General features: G+C 41.0%; 1 protein-coding gene and 1 long non-coding RNA gene across 8 annotated transcripts in view; one reads left to right on the top strand and one right to left on the bottom strand.

Moving 5' to 3' along the window:
* Window positions 1-10631, top strand: part of LOC137521828 (uncharacterized) — a 39802-nt gene extending 29171 nt beyond the window's left edge. Inside the window, exon 3 of one of the 2 annotated variants that reach the window (XR_011022217.1) lies at window positions 10509-10631. This is a non-coding gene — a long non-coding RNA (uncharacterized lncRNA). Of the gene's footprint in view, window positions 1-10482 lie in introns of both variants that reach the window. The other variant, XR_011022218.1, reaches the window with a different exon arrangement.
* The window catches only part of ADCY4 (adenylate cyclase 4), a 183414-nt gene that overhangs the window by 13040 nt on the left and 144300 nt on the right, over window positions 1-26074 (bottom strand). For 5 of the 6 annotated variants that reach the window (XM_068241582.1, XM_068241574.1, XM_068241565.1 and 2 more), the window contains exons 11-20: window positions 24168-24347; window positions 24032-24075; window positions 17365-17442; window positions 16318-16387; window positions 10539-10636; window positions 9020-9104; window positions 6262-6402; window positions 5573-5662; window positions 2446-2630; window positions 111-195 (exon numbers count right to left, since the gene is read on the bottom strand). In XM_068241582.1, the coding sequence (XP_068097683.1) occupies window positions 111-195; window positions 2446-2630; window positions 5573-5662; window positions 6262-6402; window positions 9020-9104; window positions 10539-10636; window positions 16318-16387; window positions 17365-17442; window positions 24032-24075; window positions 24168-24347 (1056 nt within the window). The remainder of the gene's footprint in view (window positions 1-110; window positions 196-2445; window positions 2631-5572; window positions 5663-6261; window positions 6403-9019; window positions 9105-10538; window positions 10637-16317; window positions 16388-17364; window positions 17443-24031; window positions 24076-24167; window positions 24348-26074) is intronic. The other variant, XM_068241591.1, reaches the window with a different exon arrangement.

Raw genomic sequence — 26074 nt, 5'->3', positions numbered from 1 at the left:
TGGCGGCTGGCTCCTCAGCACACACCTTTCCATGTTATGTTACCAGAATATACAGAGCTGGCTGGTATCACAATGAACACCAATGACATCATTACACAGAGAATACTCACCTGTCTGGCCAGGGCAAGAAGGGTAAAGAAGAAGATGAATAACGCAATACTGCCCATAAGTTTTGGCTCTTTCAGGACTCCAGCCCTAGCAACAGAAGAAGAATAGGAGTGACATTTGTTTTAATCATCCATATTCTGTACAATAAATGAAAAGTAATCACAGTATTAAGCTTGTTTAATATGCAAGATGGTGATCTTTAACTCTTAGCTGTCCAATTACTTGCTTGCAGTCAGTTTCTCCACTTGTTGTAATTACACAAAGAATTTGCTTTAAAGTTTAACTGTCAATCCCTTCAGCATTGCACCTTTTCTCTTCCTCCCCAGCAACCTTTTCTCACTTGCCTCAAGATAGCATAGGGACTGATTTGCATAGGGAGAGAAAGGAAACACTGGAGCAAAAACTAGAGCAGTTGCCTAGAGCAACCAATCACAATCCTTGCTTTTGGAATAGGTAACCCTGCTTGGTTGCTCTACAACTAAGCACAAAATACAAAGAGGAGTAAGCAATAAACAGTGTTAAGCAGAATTAACATACATAAAGTTTTCCCCACGATGAGTAGAGGGTAACCCATTACATGAAATGTATTGCATTCTGCTCTACTCATCACACGGTAAGACTTTACACAGGCTATTCTTGGTAGATATAGAGATTACAGTGACAAATGTAACATGATGATCAGAATGTATAGACACAAGACACAAAAAGGGGTAATAGAACATTACCGATATTATAACTAAAAGCATCACCAGGAGCCCAAGCAAACTAGTACCCATGGATGCTGAAATTCGGCTTCGGGAGATACCCGGATAGTTGCTATCCGGATATCTCCCAGTAAAGCTGTGCGGGCTGGGCGGGGGGGGTCAAGCTCACCTGTCTGACGTCTTCTTCGGTACGTCCTTCGGCGCCTTCCATGATGCGGTCCACGCGGCGGTCACGTGACTACAAACACTTCCTCCTTCCGGGTTGAAGGAGGAAGTGTTTGTAGTCACGTGATGCGCGTGGACCGCATTGTGGGAGGCGCCGAGGGACGTACTCAAGAAGACGTCAGACAGGTAAGCTTGACCACCCCCCCCCCCCCGCCCAGCTTTACTGGGAGATATCCAGATTGCAACTATCCGGGTATCTCCCGAAGCCGAATTTGAGCATCCATGCTATGTAATATGAACTTATTTTCCATAAAAGTTTTTTCCCCTGTTGGAATTGTGCAAATCTAAATTCTCAAAAAGGAACTAGGTAACTGGTTCACCAAAAGGTTCAAAAAATACACACCTTCAGCCAAACAACAGTCAACATCTGAATATTGTGACAACTGGCTAGGCCAAATCCAAGAACACTCCTTATGCAGGAATGCTGTTGGTGTTGGACCTAGTAGCCATCCAATACAGTATTCCAAAGAGGGGTGCGCATTCAAGACAGTTTGCAGGAACTCACAGGTTTATTGTTCCATTACACACACAACATGCAATCTGACTGTGTTATTTGATGATCGTTTCGCCCCCAAAAGCAACAATAACAGGTGCGCTAGTCTAGTTTAGGGGACCCAACAGGAAACCTTATAGGGAAAATCCACTAAAGTGATTGGGTGGATGGCACCCTCTTGAACGGCTAGGTTTCAGATAGGTTGTAGTGAATTACACCCACACTATTCTGCCAGTTATACTGTAGAGGGTGCTGTGATTGGAGGATTGTTCCCTGCTGTGTCTCCTAAACTAGACCAGCGCCTAATAGGAACTGCAATAATGGAGGGCCCAAAATGGATGCCCTGTAAAGGATAAGCATGGAATGGGGACTATCGAAATAAAAAAAAAAAATGGTTTAGCCTCACCAACTTTTAATGAGCAATACTACAATAAAATACTATAATATATACTATATAATAAATCCATTCTGCCTCTGTTACTGCAGGGGGTCCCTGAGATCTGAAAACTGTTGAAAGGGTTCCTCCAAGGTAAAGAAGTGGAAAAAAATCTGGGCTAGACCCTTTGTGCCTGGAAAAGATGGATCCTCTTGGGTATATGTTCCTTAGTCTTATTTGAGCTGAAGAAACCCTCTGTCCTAAAGGTCTTATTTTGTGATTCTGTAAAGGGATGTGGAACTCTAGTCCTCAAGGACTGAGGTCCTCACACATTTTTGGCACAGCTCAAACTAAGTGATGGGACTGAATCAAGAAAGGTGTGTTTTATCAAGTGGAACACATTTCTCCACTTTTCAGTCCATCCTAAACACTGGCATGGATATATCCCTCTAGGAATGCAGTTTGACACCATTGCTGTAACCATTTGTTTTGTTGGTGCAGCATATATGCAGTAACAGAAAACAGTGACTCGGGAATACCTGGACATGTTATGGTTTACAGTCAACCAATCCATGTAACAGTCAGACAGCCAGCTGTGAGTATTCAAGAAGATGACATTGTAGATCACCAGGGCAACGCTCAGAAGAATCAGCTTGACTTCAAAGTTCATGAGCAAGAAGGCAGAACACGCTAAAAGCCCCAGAATACAGCAGTACATATAATACTAGAAGGAAGAAACACATTATTAGCCACATGATGAAAGCTTAGATAAATATTGTGTTCAGGCATAACAATAACCAGAGGACAATTGTACTTGTTAGATATGTTTGGGTAAAATAGATGTTATGAATAAATGCTCCTGCACCAATGGCTGAAGATGTGCAGCGATCCACCTTGGAGTAACAAGTGATATTGCAGAAACTTCACACGACCCGCACCATCAATGGTCCATCTTTATTTATCCACTTAAAACATAATAAAAAGTATAGTGGGTAAGTACAAGGTGACGCACAGGCGTTTCGGACTGAGTGTGGGTCTGTGATGGTTTGAGAAAGGACTAAGCAGTCCGAAACGCCTGTGCGCCACCTTGTACTTACCCACTATACTTTTTATTATGTTTTAAGTGGATAAATAAAGATGGACCATTGATGGTGCGGATCGTGTGGCGTTTCTTGGGTAAAATAGATGGACATATAAGTGGTGTATAGTGTTCAGGGAAAATTTATAAGAGCAGATACTGCAATGTACATTTTTTAGTATTGGGATTTCCTTTGAGACGGTGATTAGAGTCTGGAGGCCGGATTATGATTTTGCCTTGGGAGCTTACCACAAGGAACCATGAGTAATGGCCATGATAATGAGCATAGCCTTATAGCACAAAGACACCCTTCAAGCATAGATGTACACTGGAGTTGACAGACACCCTTATCTAATTTGGTTATTTTGTGCATGGGAGTTAAAACCTGAACATGTGCTCCCAAACTGACCCATTTATAAGCCTTCTCATCAGTACAGCAATAAAAGCAACTCTTGTATCCTTACATGATCATCTGACCTGCAAGGCAGGCTGCTGCATGAATCTACACAAGTTTTTTATGAACATGCACACACGTCTCTTAACATGGAAACCAATTAACTGGAGAGTTCAGAGACCCAGAGACAGTGATTCAACATGCTGAAGGCATGGTTAATTTATAAATGTAATGTGGCACTACATTATTTAATAGGGCAAGCAGAGCAAAGTGCAGCAACTCGTACACGACCATTTATTTCTCAGAGGCAGGAACTCCTGTCAGGGATAGAAGTAAAATGAAATGTGATTGGTTGCTATGAGTTACTGCATCCTTACTGCTTCCTTTCCCATAGATTCAATAACTTGGCACTCAAATTTGTGTCAAGAAATTGACCTTTGACACCACACTAATACAGATACAGCACTTCCAGCAAAGCTCAATAACCCACAGCAGTTAATCTGAATTTACTTAAAGCCAGAATAGAAGAAAATGGAATATGATTGATTGCCAAGGATACTGCACTGGGGACTTAGTCCTTTGCTTATTATTTTATCGAACAACCCTGGAAATTGTGATATGCAAGCAGGCAAAGAAGAAAGAGAAAATCTATACTTATATGCCGCAAACGCCAGGGGACTTTATTTACTATTATAAGGCAGCGGTGTTAAAAGGGAATGTGCAGTAAAAGGAATGCAGAAGCTGCAAATGCTCATATTTGTTTAATGAATGTCCCTGGGCTGGCTGTTGTGCTCATCCGCTGCCTTTATAAGTCACTGACAGAACACTGGTATAGAGATCAGGTGTACTGGCTCTGCTGACACCACTGGCTGCATGCCTGCTGTGGGGTGTGACTCTCATACTGCTGCTGCATGACACCTAGGCACATGGCATTATACCGTAATAAAGAGGACCGGGATAGCAGCTTCCATATACCTCTCACTTCAGGTTTTCTTTTGATCAAACAAAAGCTTTTTATCCTGAGCAGTTTCTCAGATGAATGATCCTAGGAGCAGACTCTTCACTGAGCTAATAGGCTCTGCCTCATCATCTGTGAAAGCCTATAATTAATACCATCCTGTCACATGAGTGCATCACCATAGCTTTCTTCCTTGTTATCTGTCAGTTATCTTCCCAGTTATCGGTCAGAGTCGCAGTGTCTACCATTACAAACTTAGCTATAACATGCTCCCAGCCAGCTCAATCAATGTTTTTGGAAAGCTTGTTTTGAAAAGCCCTGGAAAAGCCCACTACATTCTTCACTGGCCCTAGTGAGAACATTATTCCACAAAAGCTAATTTGGTGGCCAATGTGACTTTTCAAAGCCCCTTTCCATTGAAAATCACATTCACAAACACACGTGGCTCTGTGCTGAAAAAGAAAAATGTCACAAGTGATTGGCCCAATGCCAAGCTGTATGCAATTTGCAGTAAAACTGCATACAAAATGGAATTATTGGTATCTCAATGAGCATCTCTAGTTTTATTATATACACTATTGGGCAATACCAAAATAAATTGCAATGACAATGCAGATGATGTAGAATTTCGGTTCCCAGATTATCAAGGGAAGGTAAGAGTTTAAACCAGCCAGGTAACTGGCAAATCACAAGGCCTACTGTTTGGTACTATGTGACTTCATAAGTGCTTGACAAGCTTACTGAGGAACTGTAACGAAGGATTAAACTTCATCCTAATCAGTAGCTGTTACCCCCTTTCCCACAAGAAAGCTTTGCCTTTTCTCAAATAGATCATCAATGGAGTCTGTGTAGCCAATATTGTAAAGAAGCCCCTCCCAGTGTGATGTCATGACCATGGTCCTGACAGTTGGCTGTCTGTAAACCTCATTGCACAGTAGGAAATAATGAATTTTTCCAATTGCCAAGCAAACAACATCTCCCTCTCAGTAAACAAATATTCTGCACAGATTACCTGGCAGAACTAAAGAGGTTGCCACCAGTGATCCATTCCAGAATGTAAATCAGGGAGAGGAAAGATTTTACAATTGGCAAACACTCACTAAATACGGTAATCTATACATGAATATTGTAAAATAAATAAGCAGTTTTATTCACTATGTTATTCTCACTACAGTTCCTCTTTAAAACACAACATGAGTGTAAACAGACCACAGCCGTCAAAGGGCATTCACTGACCGTCAGATTGTACAGCGTTGGCTCTGCAATGATTGGAGTTGCAGACGTGTTCACCAAGATCTGTGGGCATGCATCATCAGGTAGAAAGAACTGCAGGACAAACAGATCAGTGCCAAAAAACATCAGTAACCATTTTAAAATGGAAAGTTATGAAACAGAAAGCTGGCACTAGATAACCTGAAAGACATTCTGTTTTTGTACATATAGACTTCTGTATAGAAAGCCTTGGAGTGCATGCTGGATATTATCTGTAAATAAGGTTCTACTTGTGTTTGTTTCCAGTGTCTTCATTTCCTGCAAGTTTCTGGCCCCAGATTGTTTTCCGCCATCTCCTTGTAAGCATGATTTCTGGAAAGACACGTGGTCAGGAAGACATATGCTGACTGCCATTACTCATTGTCCTGTATATTTCCTATTTTCCAGGCCATTGTACTAATCTAATGCTTTACTACTTCAGGATGCAGGTCCAGAATAAGTATATAGATAAGGCATAATTGCGAAGCATCAGCATGGCAGTCAGGTTAGAAGGCAGTCATTGGTGGCAGCTACAAACAGAAATTTGAGGATTCCACTGAAACTTAGGTCTGATAGTCCAAACCAGGCATGTTATAATTCTTCCCCACAAAGTACTACATACGCTACTTGAAGCACAGAATGGGAAAACAGAGCATGACAGGAAATGTAGTTACCAGATTGAATACTGCCATAAACAACACAGTGAGCACTGTGAGGATTCCAAAGGGCACTCTGAACCAGGGTTGACTGGAGACTGCAGAGGAGAGAGATGGGACCCAGTGCAGGATCTGAGGTCCTTTCAGAATACATTTCTGCTGGAAAAAAAGAGGATGCATCTTATTAAAAGGAGCTGGCTGTGTATAAAGCCTTCTAAAGCTCTTCTGCTGCAGTAGATGACTTATAAACATGGAGCACAAACAACCCATTATATATACCATATTACATAAATCCATTTAAATCATCCTCACACTCTTTATGAATGTTTTCCAATTGATGAAGTAAACTTGCACAGTGTATACATTTCAACACTGAGCTCCATAAATTCTATGTGCTAGCACTGAGCAGACCATTGCCTCGGGTTTGGCAGATAGGACTGAAATCTAGCCAGAACATTCATGATAGTAAACAGGAAAAGCAAATGGTGGACAAAGAAAGACCTAGACAGTTAGCAATACCACATTTGGATTCTGACCTAAATGGTATGTAAAGATAATAAAAAAAAAAAATATCTAAGAAATGTAACTTTCCTTCTTTCTGTAAAACGTGAGTTTAAGGCTGAACTGAAGGCAGAACAATTGCAATTCCTGATTCAGTTTTAAAATAAAACGCATATCTGACCAGGTTTTCTTTATGCTTCTGGCACACTACTGACAGACTCATGTTTTCTATCTGCTTGAAGCCTCAGCATAGCGGTTCCTTCATATACTAAGGCAGTTGTTTTTCTTGCCTAATCAGTACCATTGCCTCTGCAGAATGGCAGTACATGCGATCTGACTGGAAGGAAGTTCCTTCCTTTTACCACACCAATCCACTCAGTCCTGCTAAGTCTACATAGGACCAACTACCTTTTAAATCCATTTGACAGTTGAAAAACATGTGCCTTAGCTTCTACTTTCTGAAGAAAAAAAAAAAAAAAAAAGATTTACCCCCCCTTTTTCTCAACATGGATATGGATGGTAGTAGAAATATGACAGGACCCTTACGCCTTTGCCACTCTAATTAAATGTGTTTTATTCATGTCTGAACCCGAATTATGAGATTTTGTTTTTAGTGCCGAGAGATAGAGGCATATATATTTGGGCTGCTATGCCTGGTTCAGTTGAAAATTAGTTGAAAATCTTTCAAGCACAAGTTAATCACTGGGAAAAATGGGCCATTGTCTTCAAATTACCACTATAATATAGAGTGAATGCTCTGTAGCTGATTTGTGTAAAGAAAAAATGGGTGGAATGATGTAGCTGGATCCTAGGCAAGACTGCTTCTGTTTGCCCACCTGGCCTCAGTAAGAACAAAAAACCGTTAGGGATCAGAGGACGTAGAACTCCCGCCCCTGCTTAACCCCAGGATTTAGGCATTGCCGTAGATTGCTTGTTTACAATACGGCTCTGGGTGTACAATTCTGTATTCCTGTAATAGCTTTTAAATCATTATACACCTGTTTTTGTTGAAGTCAGTCTTGGACTGTCCTAAAACTGTTTACACTTAAAAGTGCTAACAATCTCTGCATGTGATTTAAAGTGGTCTGAAACTCTGACATAAAATTCAATAAAAATGCGTTTTCCTACTTTTTATTACTCATACAGTTATCATATTTGCTTTTGTTCACAAGTAATATTGTCTGTCTACAAATTACAAGTGTAGTTTATCTTGCCCTGAAACCTGCTATTGCATTTCATTATTTTTCTATTATAACTGCTTTTTATTATATATGAAAATCTTCTAATGAACTATTCTGAACTCTGTGTGTCTGAAGCAGAGACAGCTTTTCAGAGATTGTTTGTTTACATTCCAGTGTTGATACAGTTGTGTTCAACCACTTCGGGACCAGCACCCTCTGCCCCCTTAAGGACCAGAGGGTGCTGGTCCAGTAAACCGCCGCTTCCCGACGAATAGCCGCTAAAATCTGCCGCTCCCGCAGGTCACGTCGCTCTGTCCCCACCACAGGCTGCTCTCTCTGCCGTCGCTATGAGGCAGAGCGCTGTGCGCCGGTCAGGAGCCGCTTTCATTGGCTCCTGACCCTGACTCCATGTAAGCCAATGGGAACAGCTTACATGAATGACAGGGCCAGGAGCCAATGAAAATGGCTCCTGCCTGGCTCACAGTGCTCCGCCGTCATAGAGGCGGCAGGGCAGCACATTGCGGCGGGGACAGAGCGGCAATGACGCACGGTGAATGGGACGTAGAGTTTACGTCCGGTCAGAACCGCAGCGCCCCCTGCCCGCTGTAGATTTATACTGCGGCGGTTCGCAGGTAGTTAACAAGTAAAAAATATACTGTTATCTCCAGTTTGGATGCAGATTTGAAGCTGAATAGCAGGACAAAATGCTTTGTTTAATCATTTCAGTGATGTTCTGCTAGATTTTTTTCTGGGGTAGTTGCTTTAAAGCTGTAAGGAATCTTTTAGAGTTAAGTAGAAATGCTGACTTTCAGACCACTTTAATAGATTGTATAACGTATTGGTATCTAAATTGTGGCTGTCGGAAGAAAGCACCATTATTTGTATTGGTAGTAAACCTGTTTGGTGGTGATGGTGAACTCATTCCAGTTAGATCTGCCAGCCAGAAGCTTCTACACAAAAAGACATGGAGGTACCATTTATCATTTGCCCTATTTGGTTTTGTTATTTTCCATCATAATTTGTTTAGGACTGCTATCAGTTTTTTTAGAATTACTGCCTGAAAGGTAAATTATAACCAATTACAGCTTACTTACCGCCAGATGTCCTGCAAAGCAGGTAAAGAGGTAGAGCAGGAATAAGAAGAATGAAATTCCATAGGAGATGCCAAGGGCTGAGTTCCTAGAGATAGAATACAGTGTTCAGAGAACCATGAGATTACTTCAGATTACTGAATTAGAAATGTCATAGCAAGGTATTTTCATTTCACCCGACACACTGATATTACAGTACTATTTTGAGAACTCACTAAACATCAATATGTGCTTAGACTGAGGCTTACTTTTTTTTTTTTTGTAATGTGAATATGATTACTCATGTACATGAGAGTCAAGTGAATAACTGGTTCTAATTGTATTAAATAAGAGGTTAACCAGTGGTCAGTGAGGCCAAGTGAAAATCTGCCATACATACGTTAGTTTCTGTATTAAAGGAGTGGTTTCCTCTTAGGATGTAAAAACATTTTTACATGCTGCGGACAGCAAATCTCTGGTTGCCATGGGTTACTGCATATAACTGCTGTTTTTGTGAAGACTTATTAGACAGACAAGTCACTGAAAGTGTTTTGCAAAATAAATAAAAAATAAATTGTGAATTCAGTCTATACTATGGCTAGGAGCTTCTGAAAAACCATACTTAGAGGAAAATAATTTAGTAATGGGGTAAATACGGATTGTGAAAGACAATGCTTAGTCTGGCTGCAGCTTCCATGTCAAAGCATTTGCATTTGTCTAGATATAAATGAGCTAATAAGCTGAGGCAGAGGTGGAAAAATACTCAAACAAAGCTCCACACATACATTCAAGCTAGAGGAAATATAAAGCTGTGTTGAGATTTGTACAGTGCCGTTGCTAACTTGCTAGTGCCTTGAGACTTGAGCATTTTCCACAAGTATCTAAGCCAGGGGTGTTCAAACTATGAGAGTGTTAAGGGGCCCATCTAGCGAAATGTAACATTTTTGCTGATCGTCATTAGGTACTCTATGCCTGTGACATTTTTGCTCAAATAAAACATTTTGATGGAAAATTGCCTACCGTATATAGAGCAGTTAGCATGTCCCTTTCAGCATGCAGGCATAGTGCTACTGACACAGTGGCAGCTGCTAATCAGTGGCTATTACTGCTGCTGGCATAGTGACAGTGGCTACTATTGCTACAGTGGTGACTGATAACCTACAGGCGACAATACAAGGTGACGCCTGCATGTGGCACCACAGCTATGGCCTACAGGCTGCATGGAAATAACGGCTATAGAGAGCTTTGGGAGCCACCACAAAAGGCTTGGTGGGCCGCATTTGTCCAACAGGACGGACTTTGGACATGCCTGATCTAAGCAAAGAGTACTTTGATGAGAGAAGAACAGCCGGCCTAAAGAAATCTCTATGGTGTAATAAAACTGAGTTTACTTTATAATGTGTAAGAAAGTGAAAGGATTATTATAATGTCATCAATCCTAGAACTTTGTACTGTGTACATATACTCTGATAAACTATTTATTACAGCTTAGACCAAACTTATATGATGACAGGAGATCACAGGACCAGCTTTCATTACTTACTTGGGAGACACCAACATTTGGATCACAAAGTTACAGGTAAAGATGAAGAAGCAACAAGTGGTGTAATATTTGAATGAAGGTACGTCAGAAAAGCGGTACTGTGAAAGAAAAAAAAAATAATAATAATTGGGCGCCAGTCATTCATTTGTTGTGCATCAGATGTGTACAGCGTTCATCTTACTTGCACTTTACCTGTTTTGATACATAGGGGATCTGATAAGCTCTGTCTGTGCACTGTGTATTTTTCCAGTTAGTACCATTTATGTAGCTACAAATGCGTATTTTGTTTTTACAAGTATGTCAAGTGAATAATTATCAAAAATGCATATTTTTATGTCTTTAGAAAGCTATAATCTTTCACTGTGGCATTTGTTTTATAAATATCTCCCTTTGCCAAGCACTTGCTCCTGCCCATATAGAAAACCAATCTGCTCTCGGAAAACAAGTATTACTAGATAGGACTACCAGCACCGATGGGAACTGTATCTAAAGAGTGTGTCTTGATCAGATAGCCTGTAGACAACACAAGACCAACTCCTTATGATCCTCCTGTGATTGGCAATATCCAAAAAAATTAAGGCGCAATTTTTTTCTGAACAACATTTAGGGTCCATTCACACTTGAGCAGGAATCATGCGATTCCCGCTCAAGGCAAACCGCTACCAGTTTTTAAAAACCGCTAGCACATGTAATACTATAGCAGTGTCCTCACTGCCGCATTTGGGGTTAGCGTTAACCGCAAACGTGTTACATGCAGCGGTTTGCTAGCGATTCCGGAGCGATCACGATTAGCATGTATAGAACCACTAATCCTGATCGCTCCCAAACCGCTACAGTGTCCAGTGATTTTTCCAAGTCAATCACAGAAAAATCACTCCCGCAAAACGCTAGCGGTAATCTCCGGCATTTTGCGGTTTTAGGTGTGAACGGAGCCTTAAAAATACTGTATTGCAGCTATCAATGAGAAAAAAAGCAGTAAGTTTGAGGGAACACTGCCTAAATCATCATATGAAAAACACTGCCCTGTCCTAATATTGTCTTGGTTCAGGGTAGATTTAAGAATTAACCAGTTCCTGTCCCAGCTACAGTATAATCACGTCATTGCAAGTGGCTTGTGAAAGCCACATGACGTGATTATAAGTTGCCCCCTTTAAATGAGCACAGCGTGCGTGTTAGCACGCACCTGGGCTCATCAACCCCCTCCCTCTAACTACACTAATAAAGGATCCCCTCCCAGGTGACCGATCCCCCCACCCAAGCCCGATCCCCTGTAATTACAACCCCCCCTCCCTTGCAGAGATCGGCGGCGCAGGGAAGCTATGAAAAGTCTTACCTAATCTTGTTCCTGCGGCAGCGATCGGCTCCCCTCCATTCAGTACCGCTGACAGCCTCTATGTGCAGAGTGGATCGGGTCCCAGCTTAATGACGTCATCAAGCCGGGACCCGATCCATTCTGCACATAGAGGCTGTCAGCGGTACTGAATAGAGGGGAGCCGATCGCCGCCGCAGGAACAAGATTAGGTAAGACTTTTCATAGCTCTCCTGCGCAGCCGATCTCTGCAAGGGGGGGTGGATGGGGAGCATTAAAGAAACCCCGCTGCTCTGTGGGGGGGGGGGGTTGGGGGGTTCGGGTAAGCAACACAGGATCAACGGGGGGGGGGGGGGGTAAAGGGGCGCACACACACCTGGCTATGGAGGGGGGGGGGGTGAATAGACACAACCAGACAGCTTGGGGGGGGGGGGGGGGTGAATAGATAAATATCCACATCTTGCTAGCTGGGGGGGGGAGGGGTACTAAGGCCTGCCTGGGGGGAGGGGGGGTATCCAGAGGCACATCTGACCAACTATAGGGAGGGAGGAATATGTGGGTGCACATCTGGCTAACTGGGGGGAGAATCGAATTATTAACGAGGAAAAAAATAACAATAAAAATCGGACACAAACTGAAAAAAATGCATTTTATTTCCAAATAATTTATTGTAATCATACATTGTACTAGGATTGAATTTTAAATGGTGAAATAACCAGATCGAATGGAAAAATAAAATGTATGGGTTTAACTTACAGCAGCAACTTTTATTTTCAAACTATAATGGCTGAAAACTGGGAAATAATGACTTTTTTTCATTTTTCCCCCTTGTTCCCTTTAAAATGCATAGAAAAGAATATAATTCTTAGCAAAAAGTACCACCCAAAGAAAGCCTGATTGGTGGCGGAAAAAACAAGGTATAGATCATTTATGTATGATAAGTAGTGATTAAGATATTGGCAAATGAATGGGAGGAGTGTGAAATGTAGAAAATTGTTCTGGTTTTTTAGGGGGAAAACCCCAGGGACGCGAAGTGGTTAAATAACAAGGTATGCTAGCATTTTGGTATTTGAATAACTTCTATTCAAAAATGATAGTGCTCAATATATAGCAACATTTTATCTGTTTATAATATGCTATAGTGCATAATGAAGCCAACTGTTTAGGCTATTTGTCCCTGTGGTGACCAAATATCCACTAAATCTTTTCTTGTGTGTGTGTTCTGTTGTTGTGCTTTCATATAAAACTCTAATATTTAAAAGGGACCTAAAGCAAAAAGTATATGGAGGCTGCCATACTTATTTCCTTTTTAAAGAATGCCAGTTGCCTGGGAGCCCTGCTGGTCTATTTGGCTGCAGTAGTGTTGGAATCAGACTAGAAACAAGCATGCAGATAATCATCTCAGATTTGACAGAAACGCCTGATCTGCTGCATGCTTGTTCAAGGTCCATGGCTAAAAGTATTAAGGTAAGGGAAATTAAGGTAAAAAAATTGAAAAAACACACGGTTTCTCCATTTACATCCAGTATAGTTTTGCACTAAACAGTGCTAAGTATAAGTTAAACCCACAAATTGTATTTGCTCATCCATCCTGGTTATTACAACATTATGTTCCTAGCACAATGAATGGTGACAATGTTGTATTTGGAAATAAAGGTGTATTTTTTCTGTTTTTTGTGTTTTGTTTTCTCATTCTACACTATTGATGATTATGAAACCTTATTTGCAAAAATAATAGTAATATACCCTCATGGCATATGTATTTAAAAAGCCAAGTTCCTAAGGTAACAGTACATATTTTTTCTGAAGTTTGATCATAGTATTGAAAATACTTTTTTATGTTGGATTGAGTTTGTCGCTACCCATTTTTTATGTGACGTGCACCCAAGCTTTAAGACAAACCAAAATGTATTCTACAACTCTTCACGGTTAAAATGATACCACGTATGCTTCATTTAGTAACAAACTAGTTGTGCAGTCTCCACAACTACACTGGACAAATATATTCGTTCAGTTAGGCTTAAGTGGTTAATACACAGTAAAAAAAAAATAAAAGGTTGTTGGTGAATGGAAATAGTGAAAGGATAGCTGAGGTGACATGCGACATGATGAGATAGACGTGTATGTACAGTGCCAAACACACAAATAACTAGGCTGTGTTCCTTATTTTCTATTTCTGCCTGAAAAAGTTAAACATCACGTATGCAAGTGACAGTTTCTGCCCGGGTCGGACTGGGTCAGACTATAGCATCACCCTCACTGATGAGTAATTACAGCCATAAAATACTTTCCTGTCAGTAAATGGCTTCTGGGAGCAGGAAAAAGATAAAAAGGGTCAATAATTCCTAGATTTGAGCTCCAGCATGCTTAAAAGAAGGTGTCGTTGAGCAGAGACAATGAAACAGTAAAAACTTAAAAACTAGATTTAAATATAAAACTGTGGGATATCTTAAAAAGTCATTTTTAGGAGAATGAGGATAGATACAGTTGTTTTTCTCAGTTTATTTTCACCCCGGATGTTCCCTAAGGAATAAAACACACATGGTCATGGGGGGCTTACTTCAGTTTTCACTCCCTAGGTAAACTGATTTATGTTATGTGAAATGCCAGCACTTTGCCATTATTTTTACACCTTTGCCTTACATGGATGCCAGTATTCTTCCTGACATGATATCCATAGACCACCTACGGTAGATCAACTATACACAGTGGCTTGCAAAACTATACACAGTATACAGTGGCTTGCAAAATTATTTGGTCCCCTTGAAGTTTTCTACATTTTGTCATATTACTGCCACAAACAAAAATCAATTTTATTGGAATTCCACGTGAAAGACCAATACAAAGTGGTGTACATGTGAGAAGTGGAACGAAAATCATACATGATTCCAAACATTTTTTACAAATAAATAACTGCAAATTGGGGTGTGCATAATTATTCAGCCCCCTGAGTCAATACTTTGTAGAACCACCTTTTGCTGCAATTACAGCTGCCAGTCTTTTAGGGTATGTCTCTACCAGCTTTGCACATCTAGAGACTGAAATCCTTGCCCATTCTTCTTTGCAAAACAGCTCCAGCTCAGTCAGATTAGATGGACAGAATTTGTGAACAGCAGTTTTCAGATCTTGCCACAGATTCTCAATTGGATTTAGATCTGGACTTTGACTGGGCCATTCTAACACATGGATATGTTTTGTTTTAAGCCATTCCATTGTTGCCCTGGCTTTATGTTTAGGGTCGTTGTCCTGCTGGAAGGTGAACCTCCGCCCCAGTCTCAAGTCTTTTGCAGACTCCAAGAGTTTTTCTTCCAAGATTGCCCTGTATTTGGCTCCATCCATCTTCCCTCCAATTCTGACCAGCTTCCCTGTCCCTGCTGAAGAGAAGCACCCCCAGAGCATGATGCTGCCACCACCATATTTGACAGTGGGGATGGTGTGTTCAGAGTGATGTGCAGTGTTAGATTTCCGCCACACATAGCGCTTTGCATTTTGGCCAAAAAGTTCCATTTTGGTCTCATCTGACCAGAGCATCTTCTTCCACATGTTTGCTGTGTCCCCCACATGGCTTGTGGCAACCTGCAAACGGGACTTCTTATGCTTTTCTGTTAATAATGGCTTTCTTTTTACCACTCTTCCATAAAGGCCAACTTTGTGCAGTGCACAACTAATAGTTGTCCTATGGACAGATTCCCCCACCTGAGTTGTAGATCTCTGCAGCTCGTCCAGAGTCACCATGGGCCTCTTGACTGCATTTCTGATCAGCGCTCTACCTGTTCGGCCTGTGAGAGTTTAGCTGGACGGCCTTGTCTTGGTAGGTTTACAGTTGTGCCATACTCCTTCCAATTTTGAATGATCGCTTGAACAGTGCTCCGTGAGATGTTCAAGGCTTTGGCAATCTTTTTGTAGCCTAAGCCTGCTTTAAATTTCTCAACAACTTTATCCCTGACCTGTCTGGTGTGTTCTTTGGACTTCATGGTGTGGTTGCTCCCAATATTCTCTTAGACAACCTCTGAGGCCATCACAGAGCAGCTGTATTTGTGCTGACATTAGATTACACACATGTGCACTCTATTTAGTCATTAGCAGTCATCAGGCAATGTCTATGGGCAACTGACTGCACTTAGATCAAAGGGGGCTGAATAATTATGCACACGCCCCACTTTGCAGATATTTATTTGTAAAAAAAATGTTTGGAATCGTGTATGATTTTCGTTCCACTTCTCACGTGTACACCACTTTGTATTGGTCTTTCACGTGGAATTCCAATAAAATTGATTCATGTTTGTGGCAGTAATGTGACACTATAAAACTTCAAGGGGGCCGAATACTTTTGCAAGCATATATATTATATATATATATATATATATATATATATATATTATTTTTTTGATGTATACACACACACACACACATTATATATCCATACATACCCACAAATCACAACAAACAATAACAGATTCCATACCTTACCTCTTTTTCTATGGCTGGCTGATTGAAATAAAGCGTAACCCGGTTGAAATCATCAGACTTCTTCCACTGCCTGCGAGATGAAGCATACAAAGGAGGTTTCAGAACCTATTTAGATTGCTATATAACAAACTGAAGCCTTAAAGAGACTGAAGTCTCCCTAAAATGAGTTTTTTATTTTAAAAACCTCATTAACATTATAGTCCGACCTAAAACGCAGCAGAACCGCGGCTGAAAACCCCCTCGACCACCCCAAACTCACGAGGGTACAGGGCAGGCAAAATCCACGACTTTCTTGGTCGTGGATTTTGCTGCCGCCTCTATGCGCGTCAATCAGCGCGTATCTCCGCCTCTCCCCCGCCCCTCTCAGTGAAGGAAGGCTGAGAGGGGTGGGGGAGAGGCGGCGATCGGCGCTGATTGACGTGCATAGAGGCAGAGCTGCGCTGCCTCTATGCGGAAGTTGCCTCAGTGTACCCCCGTGAGTTTGGGGTGGTCGAGGGGGTTTTCAGCCGCGGTTCTGCTGCGTTTTAGGTCAGACTATAATGTTAATGAGGTTTTTAAATTAAAAACCTCATTATAGGAAGACTTCAGAGTCTCTTTAAAGAGAAACCGTAACCAAGAATTAAACTTCATCACAATCAGTAGCTGATACCCCCTTTCCCACGAGAAAGCTTTTCCTTTCCTCAATCGTATTATCAGTGGTCTCTGTATGGCTGATTTTGTGGTGAAATCCCTCCCACAGTGTGATGTCAGCACCTCACAGCACTGAGGTACTGACATCACACTGTGGGAGCTTTGTTGCATTGTGGGAAATAACAGCTGTTTCCAACTGCCAATAATGCAAGCAGCATCTCCTTCCACTGACATCACCTGCCAGCAGTAAAAATGCCACCATGTGATAAATGTCTGAAAGTAAATCAGGGAGAGGAAAGATTTTACAATGAGCAAACACTGACTAAATCATTTATACATAATTATTGTAAAAAATTAAGCACTTTTTTGTATTACATTATTTTCACTTGAGTTCTTCTTTAATATCATATGTAATACCTTAAAGAATTGAGTTCTTCCAGATCACTTAAGATGTTCTCATTTGGTTGCTCAGGAATGTCTTTTTGTGAGCGAGATCTAGAAAAAAAGAAAGCCTTTACAAGAAAGAAAGGACTAATTGTGCGGGGAAAAAAAAGCTCAGAAAAAGGAAAAAAATGAGGTTGAAAGACTAAAACCACAAGGTGAGCACTGGTGAGTTAAATCACATGCTAGCCTTTCATCTTTGGTAAAAGATCCCAGCAGTGACATTTCAGTGAATTAGTTTGTCTCAGCTCCCTCCCACAAAGTCCTAACGAAGGTGCCACTATCCTGCCTTTGTCACCCCAATTATTTTTCTTCTCCTGCATTACAGAGACGCAATCTGGAGGTGCACTATGCCATTATTTGACTTTGAAAAGTCACTGCCAGTCAGATTAACTAAGAAAATCGGTGGGCGTGAACGCCAATGTCCTTAAAACAGGACATTTCTCTATAACATAAATCTTAATGATGTTCTTCTACAGGCTGAAGTATTTCAATTGACAATACGTTGCACAAATTTTAGGCAGGTGATTAAAAAAAAATGCCGTAAAGTAAGAATGCTTCAGAAATACAAAATGTTAATGGTTTATTCTTTTCCATTCACAAAATGGAAAAGCTGTGTATATAAGCACCATGAATGTCACCAGTCAGGATCGAGGTCGATCCTGCAAGCGGCACTGTGGGAAACAAGGGTTGTACAGACATGTTGCTTTGTTATACCAATACTGTTGCTGTGGGGAGGAAATTAGTGATAACGGCACAGCACACCCGCTTTTGGCGGGAGGGGTAAAGAGGGGACAATGCTCTCAGGGAGTCTCTGTAATTTAAAGATCTGTCATGACGATCTTTAAATGGGCCTAGAAAGTAGGAGGATTTGGACTGGCACACCGTTTGTTTAAATGGGTGCATAACCTCAGGTGCAAAGCAGGCACCCCACATACAATCGGCAAGTGCAAAGTTCGGTTAGCACACCAGGCTTCTCAAGAGCAAAAAAGTTTTATTTCTTTAAAGCATGTGTCAAAACACCATTCAACCTATGGTGTTTTGACACATGCCTTGAAGAAATAGAACTTTGCCTTTTTTGCCCTTGAGAAGCCTGGTGTACTAACCGAACTTTGGACTTGCCATGGGTCTAGGGGACACCTGTATTAATTATAGATTCTCGCTCAAGATGGCTGCCAAGTTCCAACTTGCTAAAATAAGCTAATAGAAGAAAAAATCTACATCAAACCAAAATTTCTTTCAGAACAGCATCAGTTCTTATAGCTTCACTTGCACAAAATCAGGGATTTTGTAGGATAAAACCAGTTGTATGATCAACCAATTATACCAAACAGGGGCTAAGGATTATCATTTTCATGTGTAAGTTGAAACACAGCCATTAACTGAAATGCAAACAGCCATGTATGAGCCTTAAAAACAGCCAGACTCCAAGATGAGGATGTGGAAATTGGATTCATATCACAGGTCGCACACCATGGCAAGACTCAGCACATGGACAAGACAAATGGTAGTTACTACATCAGCAAGGGCTCTCCCAGGCAAATATTTCAAAGCAGACTGGTTTTAAGATTGACAGGTTGTACAACCTCTCTTGAAGAAACAGGCAATGTCAAGGGCTGTAGATGAAGGTAACTTACTGCGGCAGAGGAGAGACACATTATGCATCCTGTAAAACTGGAAGATGGCTGCCCAACCCATCAGCTCAGAATAGGCAGAAATCTGAGGGACCCAGGTATATCAATCTATTCTTGATTGGCCAAGCCAATCATTGGTCAATCAAAATATGCGTATGCACCTTACAGGCTTTAAAGAGGAACTTTAATCCAGGATTGAACGATAACCCAACCAATAGCAGATACCCCCTTTCCCACAAGAAATCTTAACCTTTTCTCAAATAGATCGTCTGGGGGGTTCTGTGGGACTGATATTGTGAATAAACCTCTCCCTTAGTTTGACAGTTTCAAGAATACATAACATTTCTGGACAAGCTATAAAGCTATTTCACTTGTTCCACAGTCCCTGCTCCCTCAAGACAGACTTCAACAGATGTGCCATTAAAGTCATAGACCGCGATTTGGGCTGGTAATGACATTGCACTCCTTCCTGTCTCCCCTAATCAACTTCCTGACTACCCATAAACCAATCCTGACCACTTCCTGCCGTCCACTTCCCAAAGACTCAACTACACGATGAGTATCAATTTGTTGTTCTATCTTTTAACATCTCATTTTGCTATGTATTGCTTTACCCCGCCCCCCTTCCTATCTCTTGGTAAAGTTCATCTTTAAAGTCTAGATGAACAGCTGCAAAGCTATAGACCAGCATGGATACTAACATGGATTTCTGAGCTGAGTTTCCAAGGGTAATACTTCTAATTTCTAAAGAACAGCAACAAATTGGTAGCACTGACTGCAATTGAAATGAAACCAACAGAGGTGTGCAGCACTCCCTAGGGACTTAAATACAAACCTTGAATACAAATCAGATGCAAACTATGCACTAAACCCTAATCTAGATAAATTGAATGCAAACTGATACACATGGAGGCAGCTAGCCACAAGTAGACTTACATTTTTGTACAACAGGAGGAAAATGGCAGTGCTTCCAAATGCAGGCTGCACCCGAATTGACCAGCTGCATAGATGTGCAAGCACAGCATCTGTTCTGAATGCAAGTTGTGTAAGTTGCCCATGTTTGGGCTCTGCAGCCTGCATTTGGAAGCGCTGCCAATTTCCTCCTGTAATACTTATAGTTTACTGTACAGAAATCAACTTAGGACTGCTTTGAGAATTTGCCATGTTCCATTTTGGATTTAGTTGGGTTTGACAAGAAAAAAAACCCAAGACTAAATAATTTTTTTTATTTACTACTGCATAAACAGGTCACGCAGTTACATACATGTTTGGGAAGAACAGAAGTACAATTTAGTTGATGTTGGTGTAATGGGACAGTAGTAACAAGAGATTATAGAGATCAAACGTAAGCAGCAGTAATTAAATAATGATGTTCAGTATGAGGCCGGCAATCATGAGGACATAAAGAAAAAAAGGAGTCTAGAAGAACTGGTATGATACACTTGAACCTTTGAATATTAATGGAAAGTCATTTTTTGGATGCCGAATTCTGTAAAATCAGTATAGCACAGGGAAATTCCCAGAGAGCAGAATTGGAGATAGTTCTAATAGTAGCCTACAGCAGCAAGTCTCTGGCAAATCTCTGGGCACAAGCAAGGCGACAGATGGATAAAATGAGATTGATGTAACAATACGAAGGACAAAATAAGTCAAACTGAATAAATTGTATTTTGTGCTGTATAAAACTAGCAGTCAGTGCAGTGACTGGCAAAGAGCAGCATGGTTAGTGAACTGGAACGTGCAGTCACGTGTGCTGCCAATGCATTCTCACAGTTAAATAAATATGAATGAAAAAAATATCAACTAAACACACATCTTGTGGCTCTCCACTGCTTCCATTACAGTTTTACTAGATTACCTCAGCAGTAAATTGCAATACACTGGGCACATAAAGTGCATTGGCCTGACAGGATAATTAAATCAGGGCAAAATGTTGTATGTAGACAAGAAATAATTGAACAATTATCTTTTCTCTTTGATGCTATAAAGGTTCTTTTCAGTCAGAAAATCATTCAGCAGTTTCTGCTCACTGGGACATTGTGAAACAAGGGAGCTCTATGCCAGACTCCCTGTGTAGGCTTGTCAATCACCTGAAGCAACCACCCATGTTATTAGCTACGAGATATGAAGACTGGCTATTCCGCTAGCTTCCCAATTATTTAAACTGAGAAAACATCAGGTACATCCTCTGTTCTAGCAAAATGCTCTTTTGTGTACTGTCTGACGATAAATGCTGATAAACTGTATTAGGATTTAAAATTAAGAAACGTTAAACTAAAAGATGTGTTATAAACACAGCATTTACATATGTGCTGCATTAATCTGCAAGTACGCCTTCATTTCCCAATATCATCAGAGCCTGTTTTCTTCCCATGATGGGTTACAAACTCACACTTAAGAAAGGTCCATTAGTAGGCGCTGGATCAGTGTAAACTGCTCCTATGCTGAGGATTACAATGCTACATGTGACTTTAATTACAAAAGCTCCCTGGTGTTTCTATACAGCAGTTTCTCAGCAAGGATCTGAGTAACCGCATGGTGTCTAGCTATCACACAATCCCCGATAAGGACCACCTATTTTCCAGCTGTGTCTTGTGCACAGAATATCACATTTGTTTTCCTTCACTCCTGTTTTTAGACCTTTTATTTGTTTAAAATGACTTGCCATGTAATTTTTCTCCATAAGTTTACCTGTGGACACAGCAGGCCTCTCTCTGGGCATATTTCCCGCCCATATGAGGCCACACATTCAATTAAGAAATTCCACCACTGGCTACTATACCCCACCTGGTCACGCCCCGAGAGGTCTAGGAAAATTTGAGCATAACAAAGCTTTTTATATTTTTAAAGACATGCCGGGAAATAATGTAGGGAAGGAATGTTGTTCCCAATGAGTTTGTCAAGAGAAGGATTTTACAGTAATCACAACTATTATTTTCTCTTATTGTTTATTTGCAGACACAGCAGATCACCGGGGGCGTCAATAGGCAATAGACAGCAGGAAAGCTAAATAAGCTCATTGAAATGGAGAAAGGACCCCACCTTGGAAGAAATTCTGTCTGATGACATACCACTGCCTTGTCTTTGTGGAGGATTAAAGTACAGTGACTTACAAGAAGGAAATCTTGCCCCATAGCAGATGACAATTACAGCCATCAAAAAAGCTACTTTTTGATTAAGTAACAGAAGAGAAGTTTCCATCAAGGGCTCTAGGGGTGGTCCTTGTAAAAAGGAAGGTACCAGATTAAGAGCCCAAGGGTCCACTGGGTCAGAAGTGATTGTGTATAACCCCTTGAACAAGTGTGATAAAGCAAATTGGCTGATAATGGATGTTAAAGAGTAACTGTTAGCCCCCAAATTGAAATTTAAAACACTATTGCAATGTTTTATTTATTATATAAGTGAGCCAAAAAGCCAATGTACAAGTTAAAAATCAATCTAATTTTGTTACTATCTAACCTTTTCCCCCAGCTCCGGACGCAAGCCGCATATCAGATACTGTAGCATGCAGAGCATGCCTATGTCTGGCCGACCCCCCTCTCCCCCCCAGGACCAGGTGCCAATATATTCTCCCCACCGCAGCTGACCGCTCTGACACGGAGAGAGCGGCAGCACTTCTAGAGCAGCACCGCAGAGCAGCCAGCGCCGTGCATCTCTCTCACATGTGATTCTCTCACATGTGACTCGGCGGCGGCTGCTCTGCGGTGCTGCTCTGGAAGTGCTGCCGCTCTCTCTCCGTGTCAGAGCGGTCAGCTGCGGTGGGGAGAATATATTGGCACCTGGTCCTGGGGGGGAGAGGGGGGTCGGCCAGACATAGGCATGCTCTGCATGCTACAGTATCTGATATGCGGCTTGCGTCCGGAGCTGGGGGAAAAGGTTAGATAGTAACAAAATTAGATTGATTTTTAACTTGTACATTGGCTTTTTGGCTCACTTATATAATAAATAAAACATTGCAATAGTGTTTTAAATTTCAATTTGGGGGCTAACAGTTACTCTTTAAACAAGAAAAGGCAAAGCAGAAATGTTACCCATCAGAGGATCTTGCAACCTAATCCCTGCCATAGTCCTTAGTCAAATGTCACTATCATAGTCTAAAGCCCCATACACACGGCTCAACAGCGGTCTTTTATGCAGCACAAGCCAACCGTTGGATTGACGTCTTATCAGTCCTATCAGTTGTGTGAACAATAGCAAGCAACTTTTTGGGGTGGTTGTGCAACTTGTTTCACAACAAAAGTTGTTTGAAAATTGTGCTGCATAAAAGACCGCTGTTGAGCGTGTGGCCAATTTTGTGTGGAAACCAATTAATCTATCAGTAGGTTTTTGGGATGTGGGTGGTGCCCAGAGTGCCAGGAGGACACCCAGGCAACCGCTCATTTAAAAAACAGGGGAACAAACTACAGTCTACTGGCCCTCTGCAACCATTAACACATTAAGCAGATATCAGATTTCCATACATTGGATTTAAATATTTACTACGCATCTGTAAAGTAAACATTTGAAGATCAGTTTTTACTCCATTCATGAGAGCCCCCAGCTGAGAACTGAAAGGTGAGCACCTCATGTCTGAATCCGAATCTACCTGAGATGTCATTGCCAAAATCTAATCATTTCTTTGACATAAATGCCAGTAAAAAAATAATCATATATATATATATACATATATATATACATATACATACATGTACACACACACACACACACACAGTATATATATATATATATATATATATATATATATATATATATATATATATATACACACACAAATATTGCAGTCCTAAAATAGCCATTCAACATGAAGACAAAGAGATGAGCAAGTACATAGAAGCAGGATCCATACGGTCTTCAAACAAGAAGCTGTGCTGACAGACAGGAGGTCACAGGACAGATAGGCCAAGCAGGAGACAAGCTAGAACATCAGCTCCATTACAGACAGCTATCTGACATCACAAGGCATAAAGGCAGTAAATGGTGGCAAGAGAGAGGCAGGTTTCGATCCCTACTTGTCAGTGAACCTGGTTGTGGGCATTGCAGACATTGGGAGATCCTGAAGAATAAAAAACACAGAAAACAGCTTTGAGCACAATGCAATGTTTACACACACTTTTTAGGTCATTGTGTAAGATCAGTAATGCTCACCATAATGCGGGAGACACTCAGGCTCTCTGGTACAAGGCTGTCTCTGTGGTTAAGGTGAGCAAATGGTTTAGCAGCACCCCAAGACTCCAGGTAGCGCGTCATGCGGACAGAAGCCCTTGTCTTGGTGACATCGGCAGACTTGTTTGGCAGGATGTCATCCTCCTCACTGTCATCACTAGCCTGACGGAACAGACAGCTGTAATTAAGCACCTTGCTGTTGTGGGGTTATTCTTGGTCAGTATCATGGCTATTTTGAGAAACCTGTCACTTGCCTGCAGTGTACAAACCACAGGCTACTTGTGTGATGTAGGTCAATGTTAGGGTCATGGCACATAAGCAACATGTAGCAGAAACGTGTAGCAAATCGAAGTCTCTTGTGCAATTTGGAGGTAAAGACAGAATGGTGGGTGGAGCTGGCTGCAATGCAAGTCTATTTAGCAACAGGTCACTATTAGGGTGGTTAGCTTTTGCAAATAATATACAGCAGGCTGCATCAGTAAACAGCAACTTTATCACTAGCACAAGACAATGTTGAAGTACACTTCATTCCAGGGACTACAAGTTGTAGCTTTTCGTCACTGACCTTAACAGTGACGAGTCACTATGACTGTCATTCATGAGCCATAGACCACTACAGTAACTTAGGATGGGGCACTGATCAATAATTGAATACACTTGTACTACCAATTTTACTTCTGTTCTAAAGTACAAGCTTTCCACCACCATTATTTACATTACAAAAAGGAGTCCTCGAGAGCTACACTGTGAGAACGCTGAGTCTGTAGATGTTATTACCATTTCAACATAGGTAAGAAGTGTAGAGAGTCAATTTACATCTGGGAACGGTTTCAAAAAATATTATTCAGGCTAAGATCAGCACACACTATATCAGTATTTGCACCTTGTAAGTTTATACTGTACATGTTTGGACTGTCATGCCTGTAAAGGAGTAATGTAAAATAACAAACAAACTTGTAAAGGGATAAAATAATAATAATACAAATAATATTTAATTTTTGATCAGTGACCCATTTTTAGACATTTTATACAAAATAAAGCATAAGTAACTGTTGAAGTGACTGTTAAATTATAAACTACTGACACCACACATGTTTATAAGACTTAATGGGGTTGATTCATTAATAGAAATAGCGCGAGTAACCTCCTGTGACTCGTGCTATTTCAACTGCATGCCTTAAATTTAAGTAGCTGCATGCTACGCGGGTAGTGCAGCATATTGAGCACCAGTAACTTACGCTGCTCTACCTGCAAATAACGAGTGCTCCACTCATCCTGCCCTGAGCTCCTTCGGGTCCCATCACTTTAACTACTTTAGCATTTTGGACATAGCTGCTACGTCCAAAATGCTGCCCCTGCTGCTGCTTGTTGCCGCGGCAGATCGCATGCTCTCCCGTGCACGCTCCTGCCGCCACCGCCCGTTAGCCCAGTGATCAATGAATGGGAACACAGTTCACAAAGCCCATACTTTCACGTCCAAGCATTGCTTCCGTTTTGCGTAGTAATACTACGCATACGGAAGATATGTGTGAGGTCACCAAGTGTAAAATTACATGTACAAACTTTTTTTTTTTTACATTTAAAATGAACCCCTTACCTCCCACACTCCCCAATAGTTACCCAACTTTTTTTTTTGTAACAACACAATAAAAAAACAACAAATAGTTACTTTAGGGACTGAACTTTTTTTTGAATATGTATTTCAAGAAGGTATATTACTGTTACTTTTTAAATTATGGGCTTGTAAATAGTGACGGATGCAAAACTGAAAAAATGCACCTTTATTTCCAAATAAAATATTGGCGCCATATATTGTGATAGGGAAATAATTTAAATGGTGTAATAACCGTGACAAATGGGCAAATTAAATACATAGGTTTTAATTATGG

The sequence above is a fragment of the Hyperolius riggenbachi genome, chromosome 1, assembly GCF_040937935.1.
Source record: "Hyperolius riggenbachi isolate aHypRig1 chromosome 1, aHypRig1.pri, whole genome shotgun sequence".
Classification (NCBI taxonomy): Eukaryota; Metazoa; Chordata; class Amphibia; order Anura; family Hyperoliidae; genus Hyperolius; species Hyperolius riggenbachi.
Note: the sequence above shows the minus strand (reverse complement) of the source record. Positions and strands in the feature narration are given on the sequence as shown.